Source organism: Phyllosticta capitalensis, assembly GCF_038381095.1.
Source record: "Phyllosticta capitalensis strain CBS 128856 chromosome Unknown BKA78scaffold_10, whole genome shotgun sequence".
Lineage (NCBI taxonomy): Eukaryota > Fungi > Ascomycota > Dothideomycetes > Botryosphaeriales > Phyllostictaceae > Phyllosticta > Phyllosticta capitalensis.
Genome location: NW_027117448.1, coordinates 1,214,703 through 1,229,413, shown reverse-complemented (window position 1 = coordinate 1,229,413; position 14,711 = coordinate 1,214,703). Strand labels below are relative to the sequence as shown.

Sequence of the window (14,711 nt, the reverse complement as noted above, 5' to 3'; positions counted from 1 at the left end):
TGGTGTTCCATTGTGTTGGGGTAGAGCAGAGAAGCACACGGCGCGAGCCAAGTGTGTGCCGGGCGCAAGGAGGAAAAACGGTTGACTTCAAGGGGTCATTGAGATCAACTTGAAGCTCGAGGAGGGTTGTGGCACGGTCAATTGGTGGTTTCGAAATGTGGTGGGCTTCGCGGTTTCAGTTGAAGGCGGTGTATCTGGCCAGTAGTGGAGTGTACCTGTAGGGTAGGACGTGCACCGGGCCGCGGCCGAGGGAGCGACAAAGTGCAACGGCTGGATATCAAGGAGTGATCAGGGCTACGCCTGGTAAAGACAGATTGAGGGTGTGGTGTTGTTGTTGTTGTGGTTGCGGGGAAGCTGTTTGGGAAGCTCGAGCGCTGGCGGTGCGGTGCGGTGCGGCCGTGGAGCGAGAAAAGCACCGCTTCAGCGTACGGTACGAAACTGGTTGTGGGCAAACCTGATACATTGCATGTAATGTACACGCTGCAAGGGTTGAGCCCGCAGTGCAGCGAATGAGGGCTGCGAGAAAGCCATCGTGCCGACTCGCTTTGGATACAGAATCGGGGGCCTCGCGGCTTCGCCGACTGCTCCAACGCCACCTGTGCTCCCAACCACACGAGGCGCCTGTCAACGGCTGTCACTGTAGCAGTTCGGCGTCTGACGAGAGGAGTACAATGTAAAGCTATCTAGGAACTTCTATCCTACATCCAACGCGCAACCCTCGCGTTTCCTCCAGAGGGTATCAATGTGCAAGAAAGAAAATCGTAAACGAACGCCTGCCTCGTGACTTTACAATCAATCTCAAACAGCCGCCCAGGACCTTTTGCGTCCGGCAATGCCAACCGCTCTAACATGACCCAAACCGTCGGTTGCATCCCGCGCTACCCAATTTTTTGAACCTCTTGTACCGAAAGATGTAATCGTAACTCGTGAAAAGGAAAATAGTCGCCATGTGTGTTAAGGGAGTGAAAGATACCGGGTATGGTTACGCGGCTGTGTACGCAGGGGGCGCATCCATTTCGTCTTCCATGCGCCTGTCCCAGAATGATCCGGAGTCGCTGCTGCCAGCCCCGCGCGCCTCGCGCTCTTTTTCGTCACGCACCTTGCGTGCAATTTCGGTCGCCATCTTCATCATCCAAGCCTGTTCCAGAATGCTTCCAGAAGCTGGCATCTCGCCATATGGTAGTGCAGATGCTTGGAGGCGGCCGCTGGACGACGAAGGCGACGTGTATGAGTGCGCGTGCGAAAATGGTTTCTTGACATCGCGAAGGTGTGGGCGAATCGGAACGCTCGAGGTAGATGCGTGCGTGAGAGCTGGACGACTGGCGGGCTGCTCGGTTTCGGGAGTTTGTTGGACTTCTTGAAGCTTGGAACTCGTTGAAGTAACGGGAGCCTTTTCGATGCTGTTGCGCCTCGTCTGCTTGCCAGATTCCTGAGGCGGGGACTGGGGAGGCGTGACCAAATCCTCTTCCCGTTCCTCGTCAATGACGGACGAGCTGACCGACGCCTCGAGGGATGATTCGGGCATCTCAGTCGTGGTGCTCGCATCATCTGCAACCGTCTTGTCCTTGCGAAGATTGACAATCCTCCTCTTCCTCTTCCTCTGTGCATGTGCTCGCGACCTTCCACCGCCTAGACCCAGACTGTTGTATGTGGAGTTGGAGCTGGAATAAGTGGGTCTCGACGAAATGCTGCCGTCATCGGTGCCTTCTGAAACGCTGAGGGTGCTAGGCGTCGTGCTTCCAGCGAAATGAACGCGAGACAGCGAGGATTGGGTGAGAGGCGAGATGTGCGGGGCAGACGGCTCTGCTCGTTCGGCTGAGCCAGCCCACGCGCGGAAGACGGCATCGCGAATGGAAGGTGTAAAGAGCGAGAGTGTCCGATTCGAGTCGTTCAACGCAGCCAAACGCAGGAGATTCTTCTGGGAAAAGGACGCATGGATCTCGGCTTGCGGGTCGAGAGATAAGTCTGAAATTTGGCTCTCGTCCAGAGGATTTCCGTACGCGTCGATGGGATATTGCGGTGGGCTTGCAAATGGGTCGACTGGCGCCGGTGTGCTTGTTCCACTGTTGCTCTTTGTGTTCAAGACCTTTTCGTCCATTTCCCGGTACTCTGGAGACCAAAGCCGCAGCGATAGCCGGTGAAGAATCGCTGGCAAATCCTCCATGAACAGTACTCGCAGCTGCTTCTCAATTTCCTTTTGTAGATAGTCCCTCACGAACGGTATCGAGTCGAATGTAGACGAGACCTTGAGCGATTCCAGGGGATCGTTGCGGAAGACTAGTGTAAGGCCCTTATGCCGCGAGAAGACCAATATGACGAAGCCGGACAATCGAATGTCGGAGAGGGTGATTTGCAGCGGAATGGTCAGCCCGTCGGCGGCGGCGAGAGGTTGTGGTGATGCAAAGGAGGGCTTTGTCGAGAGGTAGGTGTTGAGCGGATTGGCCTGCACGCGCGTTTTCAAGGTCAAAAAGGCGTCGCCCGAGTATGTCATTTTGAAGATGCCGCGGAAGCGGTCTTCGGCCAAGTCTCCAATCTCCAAAATCTCGAGTTCTGGCGGGACGGCGCCGAGGTTGAGCTCGGTGACGATGATGTCGTCAACGATGATCGGCGGCTTCGGCGACTTGTTCAGCGCGGCTGTCAGCATCTCGCGGGCTCGCGAGGTGTCCGCGATCAGCGGCGACCAGTTGAAGTTGAATGCCATGTTGTGGTCGTCGCAGCGGTCGACGGTGGGGTGTTGGAGCGCTGGATCTGCAGACGAGACGAGCGGAGAGGTTGGGTGGTGGTTATCTAGTGTGTCGCGTGCCGCATGCCGTGGTCATAGCTAGGAAAGCCGAGGGTCTGGAAGCGGGTGGTTGGCGAGGTCGAAAATTCGAGGATGTGTAGGGTTGGGATGGCAGGGCAGCGAGGACGGTGTTTATGGTGTGACGACAAGACTGGGAGGACGATGTTTATGATGTGGTGACGGGCTTGTCAGTGCGGACGGCGGGCGAGCAAGGAATCGCAAAGGATTTCTTTGCAAACGGCGCATCACGTGCAAAGTCCCGCCTCCGGGTAAAATGACTTTCTTCGAGTCCAACACCGTCCACTCTGCGCCCCGTCTCCAGAAAATCCGCCAGCGCAACGACACTTGTGAAGTCACCCTGCAGACGGCTTCAGTGCCATCCTTGGTCGCTTGAGACGGACACGGTCGACCGCTGATCGCTCCATCGACAAGGCGACCTCGACCTTCCTGTGATGGCCCTTGGGACCCAACGCCGTCGTCCTACGTCAAACCCTGGACCAAATGAAGGCTGGGGATCAACATGACCGCACAGACTACAGCTTGTCAACCATGACTTGCCATGCTCCAGTCGGACCTCCTCGAATTCATCAGAGACAGACCCCACGCGTGCTTGTCGACTGACAACTAAGCCAGCCTCGGGTCACGCGCAAAAGTTCCGCCTCTCATTGCCTTTGCCCAGTCTTCAGTCTCGCCATGAACACGGAACATGGCCCTCACAAGCATCAAAACCGGCGTGGAGATAATGATTAATTCCAACAAGCCCCGACTCTCTGCGGCTATCCGGGAGGAAGCGGGCTTGCTAGCGCTTACCGGAACTATTGGCAACCTCCAATTCCTGGACTGCCCGGCGACGCCTCGTCGTGTTTTGGCCATGGCTGTGCCAGATTCGCTTTGAAGTGCAGGTCTACAAGGTCGTCCCTACTGCAAGTAATGATTGGGGATGTCAGGTCAATCTGGCAATCTGATGATCATGCGAGTCCAACGCAAGACTATCATTTTCATTCATTCGAATTTCCCCTGAAAACAGAAGCAACCCCATTTTCTTTCACCAAATATGCCATCCCATGGATTTGCAACAAAAGTCACTCTATCCCATGGGTTTTGCAACCTCCGAAGGCTCTTGTGTGCTCGACCCCAGCCCAGCAACAACCAACGGTCACGGCATCTCGAACAAACGTTGAAGCAAGGGATAACAGAAAAAAGGCCCGCCAACCAATCCAGAGCATGCTCTAGCCTGCCATCAATGGCACAGCATCCCGTCACTCGGCCACCGGGGCGCGGCGCGGGTTCCACGGGCCAACGCGGCCGGCCGACGGCTGGACGTCCCGAGCAACGCGGAACGCCCTCCCTTCCGTGCACCACCAAGGAACCCAGGCTCTCCGACAAGACAAATAATCCAAGGGTGCCGCGCCACGAAATTGCAGTCCGTTTGCTGTCGACTCACTTCATGTCCGATTGACCACCGTCATCCGAATCCGAACGGAGCGATTCCACTTGGTACCGTCCTCAATGCTGTTTTCCTCGCGTCGCGCCGGTCAGGGGAGCGCGTTTTGACACGCGTTTTGCAGACCAGCGGCGCGACGACTCGACAGCAATCAAGATCAGCAAAATCTTCCAGATGCATCGCGAGCAACCAGAAGTGCACCTCCTTCACAGCAATGCCAGAACGGCAGGCTGACATGGTTAGGTAGGCACGAGCGCTCGCTCGGCCTACCAGCCGAAACAGATCACCCATCCCTTTGCTTGTGCCCGAATTTCAGGACCTTTTTTCTGGCTCGTGCGAGACGTTCAATACGGACTGATCAGGTATGGTGAAAGCACTGCCCAACTCAACTTCAAGCGAGCAAAAAGTCGTGCCTCTTCCAACAGCCCAATCAGCGCCTGTACACTTGAAAGTCTCCACGCTCACCTAATCAACTCCACATATGATCGCTTGTCCTGAAAACAAGCAAAGGGATAATCCATCCTCGATAATCAAAAGGCCGCCAGGGAGCATCCCGATTCCTGCCGCGCCGCTTGGGGTTGAATGACTGTGAGCAGCCACGGCCAGCAAGCTGGCGGAGATGAGTCAATTGACACTCGGGTTCTCATGAACGCGTTTGTTTGATGTACGCGGAGCTGTTGCGGAAGGGAAGATCAGGGCAAGCAGAGCACAGCAGCATTACTGCTACGGTAGGTACTGGTACAAGCTGCGCGCAGTTGCAATTGAAGGTGCAAGCTCCATTGGCTCGAGCTCAAGCACAGCGCTCACATGGAGCCATCGTTTCTGTCCGACTGCCAAACCATGAGCAAGGCAAAAGCCACTTGACAACTCCCTCTACTCACACTTCTAGGCATACGCTTGGAAAAACACCCGGACTTCAGCAATTCGAGAGTCGCAGAGGGCCACTCCGTGGACGCTGCTCGCACACTTGTAGGGGCCATCAACCCCGAACCTTGGATCGACTGTTTTAAAAAGAGCCCTCCCTAATCAAGTCTCTGGCTAGGTACGAGGCACCCGAAGATGTAGTCGCCATGACCCGCTCTCCTGTTGGTCAAACATCAGACATGTGATTCGCATGCGAATCCTGCCTCTAAGCCCAAAGCTTCCTGTCCTCGCTCTTCTTTGATTCCTGCTGCCCGTGGCTGTGATTTCCTGGCTGAGCCTCCAGTCTCAAGAGGCTCTTTACTGTCTTGCAGCGGGCGACGAAAAAAAACAAAAATCGCCAACTCGAAGGCTTTCTGCGCGGCCAAGACAGACCCTGTGGAGCAGGAAGAGCTACGGAGAACCCCACTCACCAGAGGATGGCACGGTAGGTGACGAAAGAAATTGAACCAAGGCTCAGCCTCAAGTCGTCGCACTCTCAGACACAAGCACTTAGAGGCTCCTTGTGACTATTCATAGGAGAAGAATGTTCAAGACATTAAGCGCTTGAAGACTCCACGTCTCTTTGTATGTAGGTTCTGACGCAGTAATAGAAATTCTCGAAATTAGCAATCCCTTTCGTCGCCCACTGTGATGGTGACAAGGGTGCTCATGTATCGAGCTTGCAACGAAGCTCTCTGCCAAGGCTGGCTGGTCAGTATTGCCTTTTACTATTCACTGTTGGTATATCCACCTTCATGCTACAATGTGAGACCCAAGCAGACAGAACGTGAACTTCCAAAAGCTTCCACAGAAGCAACGCACCGGAGAAATCTTGGAAAAATTGCTGAGAAGAGAGAAAATGCCATGATAATCATTTGGTATGGAATAGGTATAAAAATCTACCTGCATCCATGTCCCCAAGTACGTACGTGACCTGAATGTGCCCAGAACCCCAACGCCATCCATCCATCCGCCCGGTCTATCACATCCTAAAGTTGAGTAAACCAGAACCAGCACCAAAAAACCGAACGACCAATTATGAACAGAACAAAGCGTTCGTGAATCCAATAGCCCGCAGCCAATCGACGACCGACGACGTACGTGATGTTAGCAGCCTCGCTATGTACGACTTTGTTCGAGAAAGTATAGGTGGAAAGATGAACAAGAGTTTGAATAGGCAGGGCAGTCGTCAAGTAAGCCCGTCAAATGGCCAATCCATCAAGCCCCCCGACCTTCACTCCTCGCCCCTCTGTTGGACATGACCACCGCCACCGCTCCACGTCCGCCTCTTCTCGGCGCGCTGCTTCATCGCCTCGCCGACGTGCTTGGGCGGCCGCACGCCCTCCTGTGCCGTCTTCTCCGCGACATCATCGCGAAGGGAAGCATCGGCTCCGGCGTCGCCCTCATCGTGGCCTTCGCCGTCCGCTGCGCGCTCTCCATCGCCCTCGGCACCCTCCTCGCCGTCGTTCTGCGTCGTGGCCACAATCTCGTAGCGCGTAGGCGGCAGAACGACGGCGGGGCAGATGTCCGAGGGCAGGTGTGTGCCCTGTGTGATGTGGAAAGTGTTGCGCGCGTCAAGTTCGTCTAGTGTCATGTTAGTTGCTGACAATCTCACTACGTGGGGTTTGAGTTGTCGACGCACCCTGATAGATCTTCTCCAGCTTCTTGGCCGCCTCGCGCGCAATCGCCTCCATCTTCCGCTCGACCTGGCGGCGCCGCTCCATCTCCGCGACGAGCCCGTCATACGCGTCCAAGAAGCCGTCGTAGAACTCGCGAAGCCCTTCCAGCGCCAGCACGCCCTCTTCGATGCGCGACTTTTCCTCGCCCCATTTGCCCTGGAAAGCCCGGCAGGCATCAAGGTAGGTGGGAATGTCTTTGCTAATGTCTTTCAAGAGCTTGTAGACGGCAAGTAGCGCCGTGTATGAGGCTTGTAGCGAGTCGATGTGGCCCGACATTCCGGACGCAAGCGCTTCCATGTCTGACACCCGGTCCCGTATCTCGGCGACGACGTCGTCGACTTCGGTCGCGTCGTTGGCTAGCACGGCGAGCATGTCGGCGCGTTCGGCTTCGGTCAGCGGTGCTGACGGGGGCGCGTCCGAGCGGAGACTGGCGACATCGAGGGACAGCTGATGCAGATTGACATGGAGATTCGGGTCCATGTCTGGCGGGAGGTCGGCGTCTGTGGGAATGGGCGATTCGGTCGATGTTGCGCGCGTCGCGGCTTCGTTGCCGCCCTCGGTGTGCTTGAGCGCCGTCACGCAGAGATCGTAGTGGCTGACGAGAGATTGGAGCAGGGAGGCGGTCTCTGTGGCATGAGACTCGAGAGAATGGAACGATTCGGGGAGCGGAGAGGGCGCATTGAGGACCGAGACTTCGGGGCATGCTGCTATGGCGTCTTGTAGGCGTCCGATGGATGCATCAAAGGTATCGATGGTGTCGCCCAGCGCCGAATCGGCTTCATTTGTGCGGTCGATGCACTGACGGAGTGACGCCTCGAGCTGGTCTACATTGGACGAGTCTATAAAGTCGAACAGGTATTTCTGGGAAGTTCCTGGTGCTTGAAGTTCGGGATGTATTAGGGTATCGCGGAGGGTCTGGAGCGTCGTGTGAAGACTATGGGATGATTCGTCGAGGTTGCTTAACAGAGCCTAGTAGAGTGATTAGCGTCAAAAGAGGTCGGGTTGGCAAGTCGAGTACCTTGAACTCGGCGCTCCCCTCCAAGCCGACAAGCTCGATTCCGTAGCGCAGAGCCTTGAGCGTCTTGAGCTGCTCATCTATGGCTTTGCGCAAAAAGGAGCTCTTGCTGCTGAGGACAGCATCATCCTCCAGCAGCTGACGGGCTTGGGTGACGACTTCATTTGCGCGCCATACGTGGTGAATGGACGAAAGGGCCCGCTTTGCGTTGACAAAATGAGTGACTAGTTGCTCTAGAGATGGCGGGCTCGCGTCTAGGCTTCCTGCCGAGGCGGCCGGCGACTGGGGCGATGCCATGACGGCGGCAAAAGATGAAGGGTCACATCAAGGAGAGAGGAGAGGGCGAGGTAGGTTGTGGAGTGCGTTCGGCATGGCGGGGTGTGGTTGAGGCGACGGGAGTGGTGTCGACGTTGGCGGTAAGCGGGCGGTCTTGAGCAACGGCGGAGACCCTGGTTGGCACGCGACTAGCCAGGACCAGCCTGGACAAAATTCGAAGACGAAGACGGCTTGTTGACTTCAAAGTTCAGCAACGGATGGTCAGGATTTGTTTGTGCTGCATATTCTATTCAGTGCTGATGAAATCGGACAGCAGAGTATTCGAGGAGTTGTCATGTCGATCTTCAATGCATCAAACTGCTGTGCTGCCCTCTTCCATGTCTCTAAAGCAAGCTTATCAAGGGGCAAGCAGTCTTATAGAGCAACTAACTCTATCTACAGCACAGCTGACACTTTTCACCCGGTGTTTGTGGCGACAGCGGTGGACTGGTCTTGTCCACTTGAATTCACATATTATTAACGAGGGATTTGTTATCGATCACGACTAAACGCAGGCAGACCATCAAGGTGTTTGCCACATTCCAGAATGAAGCGAGTCTGCTTGGTCATGGAATGAGGAGCTGAATCCGAGACTGAGACGGAGACGCAACAATTGCGAGATGCTGGTGTTGGGGGCACGCGCAGCATGTAAAACACCTTGAAGTCTATTAGAGCCCAAAAAAAGGTCATCCTTGCCTGGTGACGATGTGGATAGTGGCTCGTGCGGCTTCCCCAGGAAAAGGAACTTCTTGGCTCGATTGACTGTCCGGCTGCTCGTCCGATGCGGCACGGCAGGCTTGAATAGGAGATGATGGGAATGCCGGAGCTGCGCAATCGCCATGCAAATTCTGAGTTTGTAGAGCGGTGTCGGGATGCAAAAAGAGTTGTCAGAGAAGGAGTCTGGACGGTTGCGGAGACACGTGACCGGATTGCGTGCTGCTGCCCGGACGGACGCGCAAAGTCCCAAAGAGACGATTGCGCCACCACGTCCTCCCACAGGCTCATCACCACTCTCGACCAACGACTCGCCCGCACCTTGGCTATATCCTCTCACCTCATCCCTTTGCTCAGCACTGCCTTGCCGTATCCGTCCGCTCCCTTCGTACTGCTAGTCTCATTGCACCATCACTGCGACACATCCCAGCGCGCCTCCCCGAGCTTCCTCCAACACCCTGACCCTCCGCATCTCGCACGCCATCGTCTCTGCCAATCTCGACACTCGGACAGCGCATGGCCTGAACCACGGTCCACGCATCTCCTCCTACAAGACGACTCCTCCCCGGCCTCTCTTCCCCGCTCAATCCTCCCGACAACAACCATGACCAACAACTCGTCACCACCTTCGCTATTCCACGACCCTCACCACCACCGCCGGCGCCTGTCGCTGCGCCATCCTCCCCAGGTCACACCCGAACCTACCCACATCGACATGGACTCTCACGACCATGATCACTCCCGTCCGAGGACCCGACATGGTCAAACCAGCCCCAAGGCCGACAAGCACGCAGACGCCAAAGACGACTCGATATCAATATCTTCGACCAGCAAACAGGCTGTCGAGACTGTCCAGCCTTTCCTGGCTCAGCACATTCCCAACCAGTATAACCCTCTTGGCAACCATCCGCAACCACCATCCGCCGTGGACCGCTCCTCCAACACGAAATACTGTTATAGACATAGACCTGATATAAAGTGCAGACGGCAGGCGAATGAGCCGTCCATGGAGCAGCTCCAAAAGGTAAGCGCATGTCTATATTTTCCTCGTGAGGTGGCTAACAAGCTGTAGGAACTCGCCAGTCTCTCGCAATCCGACCAACAAGGCATCGCGCACGTTTGGTCTCTTTTTTCTGCCGCTCCAGCAAAGCACCGGCAGCTCATGCTGCAAGGCATTCTCGCCCAGTGCTGTTTTCCGCAACTCTCCTTTGTGGCCGCCTCCGTCCGCGATCTGATCAAGATTGACTTTGTATCCGCTCTTCCTCCCGAACTCGCCTTTAAGATCCTCTGCTATCTCGACACCACTTCTCTCTGCAAAGCCTCACAAGTCAGCCAGCGCTGGAGGCAACTTGCCGACGATGATGTTGTATGGCACAAAATGTGCGAGCAACATATTGATCGCAAGTGCACCAAGTGCGGCTGGGGGCTTCCACTTCTCGAGGCCAAGCGATTACGGACGGAAAAGAGGCAAATGCAACTGCGCGCCACTGGGCGGGGTTTGAACGAGTGGTCGCCGACCATCAGCCCACTTCCCGCCGATAACGAAGCGAACAGCACAAACCCAGCACCAGCACCCAACGCCGCAGGTGCCTTGAAGCGCCGGATTTCCGAGCAGGATGATGCTGGATCTTCAAAGCGCCAGTGCCAGGCTGGACCAAGTTTAAATTCGCAAGATTCGTACTTTGAACCGCGCACCAAGCGTCCATGGAAGGAAGTTTACAAGGACCGTTTCAAGGTGGGCACCAACTGGAAATATGGCCGCTGCACGACCAAAGTCCTCCGTGGACACACAAACGGGATCATGTGCTTGCAGTTTGACGACAACATCATTGCGACTGGATCATACGATGCTACCATCAAAATCTGGGACACCGAGTCTGGCAAGGAAATCCGTACTTTGGCGGGCCACACCGCTGGCGTTCGCTGCCTCCAATTTGATGAGAGCCGTCTGTTCAGCGCTGGACTCGACCGGAGTGTGAAGTTGTGGAACTGGAAGACTGGAGAGCTTTTGCGCACCATGTCGGGTCACAGTGGCGGAATCGTTACTTTGCATTTCGCAAACAACATTCTTGCCACGGGCTCCATGGACCACACCATTCGCGTGTGGAACTTTCCCGACAAAGCCACCTTCAACCTCAAGGGCCACACTGATTGGGTCAATTCCGTCAGAATCGACCCGGGTTCGCGCACCCTCTTTTCGGCCTCGGACGACTGCACAGCACGCATCTGGGATCTTGACACGAAGCGCTGTCTGAAGGTCTTCAAAGGACATGTTGGCCAAGTGCAACAGGTCGTTCTCATGCCACCAGAGTTTGAGCTCGATGAGGAAGAGACCGATCCGCACTCGGACGCCGAACAAGATCCTGAACCCGAACCCGAGACTCCGGATGATGTCTTTGGCGTCGCGACTCCTCCGCACAGCAGCGCGAGCGACGAAGGCCGACCTTTCTTCGCAGACCAGCCGAATCGTCCCCAGCCGCCGCGCTACATGATTACCGGCGCCCTGGACGGCACCATCCGCCTTTGGAGCGTTGCTACAGGCCGTTGCCTGCGCAAATTCTTCGGTCACGTCGAGGGTATCTGGGCTGTTGCTGCTGATACTCTGCGCCTCGTCTCCGGTGCTGAAGACCGCATGGTCAAGGTCTGGGACCCGCGGACTGGTCAGCACGAGCGCACCTTTACAGGCCATCAAGGCCCTGTCACCTGCGTCGGGCTCAGCGACTCGCGCCTAGTCTCTGCTGGCGAGGACTGCGAGGTCCGCGTCATGAGCTTCGGCTGTGGTGCTGATCACTCCCCGAGCGCGCTGCAGGAGTCAAAGGTCGAGGACGTGACTGATGCCAGCGGCGACGACAACGAACAGGCTGCCACGCCCACTGCCGCTGCTCCAGCAGCATGATTTTGATCTTTTGTTCCAACCACGATGACTCCTAGGATGTCTGTATTCCTTGTTTCTCCACATTTTCCCTCTTGAACAATTTTTGTAGCAAGGCGTTCCATGGTTGTTGTTGTATTTCCCTTACTCAAACTGGTGCTGGATTGGAACAGCAGGATTTCATAGCATGGACTGGACTGGACTAGGCTGGATTGGCACGACAACGGCGCGACATTTACGGCATTTGGATCTGGGGTTCTTTTCTTTTTCCGTTGTTTCCTCAAAAAGTACCATCATACTTGACTAAATACCCCTTTTGTTCTCTTTCTTTATTCTGAAAGTTTATGGGGCTTCTGTAGTAGGCGTCTCGGGCTTGTGGTCTTCTTGGGGTTGTCTAGGGCTAGCTACCTAGATAGCGTGGCTCACATGAGGAATGACTTTTGTCCTTCGCAATTGGTCTGCTTCGTGTCTCCAGGTGGTCTTCCTCGATTGACTTGGCCCAGAATCACGCGTTCTCGTCAACATTGGGAAATTGTACGTGTACCCAGCAGCTTGGATGGCTGGCTTCCTGAGAAGAATTGCAACTTCCGCACTCGGAACGCTGCTGCCGTCCGCGGTAGCTTTCAATTCTCTTCCCTCTTGTTTCCTTCGACAACCCTGTCGTCTCTCGCAATCGAGTTCTGGATTAGTTGGCCTTCCTCGGCTCCCCACGTTCGAAGTTGCAGTGTTCTCACATACCCAATTAGACTTCTTTGCAACTTCAAACGTCGTCGTCGAATAATTTAGCGCACTTTTTGAATAATTTAGCGCACTGACAGCAATCCCATTGCAGCATGGCCCAGGTTGTGGACTTGCAGCGTACCTGTGCTCCTGCAGGTACCTACCCAGGTAAGAATCCAATCGCGGGCGGAACTACGATATCTGGCTCGGTCGAGGATGGATGAAGGCCACTGCCCGCTCAACTTGGGGGAGGGTGCGGCGTGCGACTCGCTCCTTCCTCCTCCCTCCGCCACGCTCTCCCTCTCTCTTCTGCTCTGCGTCTCCTTTGACCAGACAACTCCGCCTAACACTCTTTGCCTGCAGCATCCGAATGCTCCTTGGACGTCCGTCGTCGGCTGCGAAACCATGACTATCTCTCTTGCAGCGCGGGTATGAGGACTCCTTGTCATCTCGTCTGTTTGGTTTGCTGACCGTCGACGAATACAGGCCTCTGCCGGGTTGAGGTGGCTTCCACTCTGACGCGTCGCCCTCACTCACTCACTTGTCGCCTCCACGGTCTCCGGTCTCGTCGAATTGGAGTTGGCATCACGCCGGTCCTCTCGTCATTTGTCCTGCTTCGTTGCTCCTCGCTATCCCACCAATTGGCCTCGCAGACCCATCAACTGGCCCCGCCCTACCACCCATTCGCCTCACCCCTTCGTCTCCTCACGCTCTCCGGTCTCGTTGAATTGACGCTGCGTCCTCTCGTCACCCATCCTGCTTCGTGGCTCCTCGCAGACCCATCAATTGGCCTCGCAGACCCACCGATTGGCCTCGCTCTGCCACCAATTCGCATCGCCCTACCACGAATTCGCCTCGCTGTCCCACCCTCATGTATTCCACCACCCCTTCCTGCCCTCTGTGGCGTCAACGCTTGGGCTGCTACGTCTCCACACGCTTGGGCATGGACTCCAAGCATTTTTACGTAGAGAGCTTCCATTTCCTCCAGAAGCACGACGCGAGTTTCTGGGCCGAGCAGCTCGAGGAGATTGCCGTTCCGGAGTTCAAGGACATCATGAATGGCGACCAAACCCCCTCCTGGGATGCACTAAGTACCCTCCCACCCGCCACCGATGTGGACCGGCTTGGTTGCTACGCCCTGCAGATCAGGAATCCATCCGACAACGAGCGCCATCTCTACCCAGGATCCGCCTCTGGAGTTGATCGCTGGATTTCCTACCGGATCTTTGAGCACGTCCACCAGGTGCATCCTTCAACTTCATTTCTCAACCGCCTCCTCGACGACCCTCTCAAGCCAAGGACCTGCACTCCTCGGGTTACAGGCATCTATCCCGCCCTGAAAAAGGGCGACCAAGAAGAGCTGGTTGTCATGCGTCTTGCTCTGCTCTTGTTCGAGGGATTCTCCATGGTCATGCTAAAGACCTTCTTCTCGGACAAAGCAGGTTCCACGAGACAGACTCTCCGTGAGCTCTGCCCCTGGTATGATGTTCAGCTCGAATGGGGTCCTACAAATCGTTCGATCCCTTTAGCCGGAAATTACCGTATTCCAAAGGCCCTTACAGAAGAGCGCGCGAAGTATGGCACCCGAATGCTCCTTGGACGTCCGTTGTCGGCTGCGGACCACGACCATCTCTCTCTCGCAGCGTGGGTATGATGACTCCTTGCCATCTCATTTGTTGTGTTTGGTTTGCTGACCGTTGACGAACACAGGCCTCTGCCGCCTTCACGGTCCCTGCTCTCGTTGCATTTCCGATCTCGTCACGCTGGTCCTCTCGTCATCTTTGCTGCTTCGCTACTCCCTGCTACGCCCTGCAGATCAAGAATCCATCTGACAACGAGCGCCATCTCTACCCCGGGTCCGCTTCAGGCGTAGACCGCTGGATTTCCTACCGCATCCTCGAGCACATCCACCAAGGCCGTCCCTCGACCTCGTCTTCATCACCTCCTCGACGACCCTCTCGAGCCAAGGACATGCACTCCCCAGCTCACCGAGTGCTCGGCCTGACGCCATGATTGGCAGCGCTTTGAACGACTTCTTTTTTCCTGATTCGGCAAGTGCTTTTTCAAGCTCAAGCGGGACCATGTTATACCCGTTGCATTTGTGCAGTACGACATGCGTCTGGCACTGCTCCTCTTTGAAGAGTTTTCCATGGTCATGCTCAAGATCCTCTTCCCATATGATTTAGGTTCCATGAGATAGACTCTCCGTGAGCTTTGCCCCTGGTACGATGTCAAGCTTGAGTGGAACGCCGCCAATTACTCGGTCC

General features: G+C 55.8%; 4 protein-coding genes across 4 annotated transcripts; 2 read left to right on the top strand and 2 right to left on the bottom strand.

The window, feature by feature from the left end:
• Positions 1–655: 655 nt before the first annotated feature.
• Positions 656–2,978, bottom strand: BKA78DRAFT_323841 (uncharacterized protein). The gene has a single exon (XM_066889231.1). The coding sequence runs from the start codon at positions 2,699–2,701 to the stop codon at positions 983–985; it is 1,719 nt and encodes a 572-aa protein (XP_066740616.1). The 5' UTR covers positions 2,702–2,978; the 3' UTR covers positions 656–982.
• A 2,996-nt stretch (positions 2,979–5,974) lies between these two features.
• BKA78DRAFT_323836 (autophagy protein Apg17-domain-containing protein) lies at positions 5,975–8,215 on the bottom strand. Its single transcript, XM_066889230.1, has 3 exons — positions 7,827–8,215; positions 6,772–7,777; positions 5,975–6,713 (listed from the first exon to the last, which is right to left on the bottom strand). Exons 1-3 carry the CDS (start codon positions 8,118–8,120, stop codon positions 6,364–6,366), a joined length of 1,650 nt encoding a protein of 549 aa, XP_066740615.1. The 5' UTR covers positions 8,121–8,215; the 3' UTR covers positions 5,975–6,363.
• A 1,352-nt stretch (positions 8,216–9,567) lies between these two features.
• Positions 9,568–11,783, top strand: BKA78DRAFT_333330 (putative sulfur metabolite repression control protein SconB; the record flags this gene model as incomplete). The annotated part of the gene is made up of 3 exons (XM_066890072.1): positions 9,568–9,876; positions 9,925–11,632; positions 11,713–11,783. The coding sequence occupies 3 exons, from the start codon at positions 9,568–9,570 to the stop codon at positions 11,781–11,783; spliced, it is 2,088 nt and encodes a 695-aa protein (XP_066740614.1).
• A 1,532-nt stretch (positions 11,784–13,315) lies between these two features.
• Positions 13,316–14,457, top strand: BKA78DRAFT_298975 (uncharacterized protein; the record flags this gene model as incomplete). Its single annotated transcript, XM_066886995.1, has 2 exons — positions 13,316–14,092; positions 14,155–14,457. 2 exons carry the CDS (start codon positions 13,316–13,318, stop codon positions 14,455–14,457), a joined length of 1,080 nt encoding a protein of 359 aa, XP_066740613.1.
• Between the last annotated feature and the right edge of the window lie 254 nt (positions 14,458–14,711).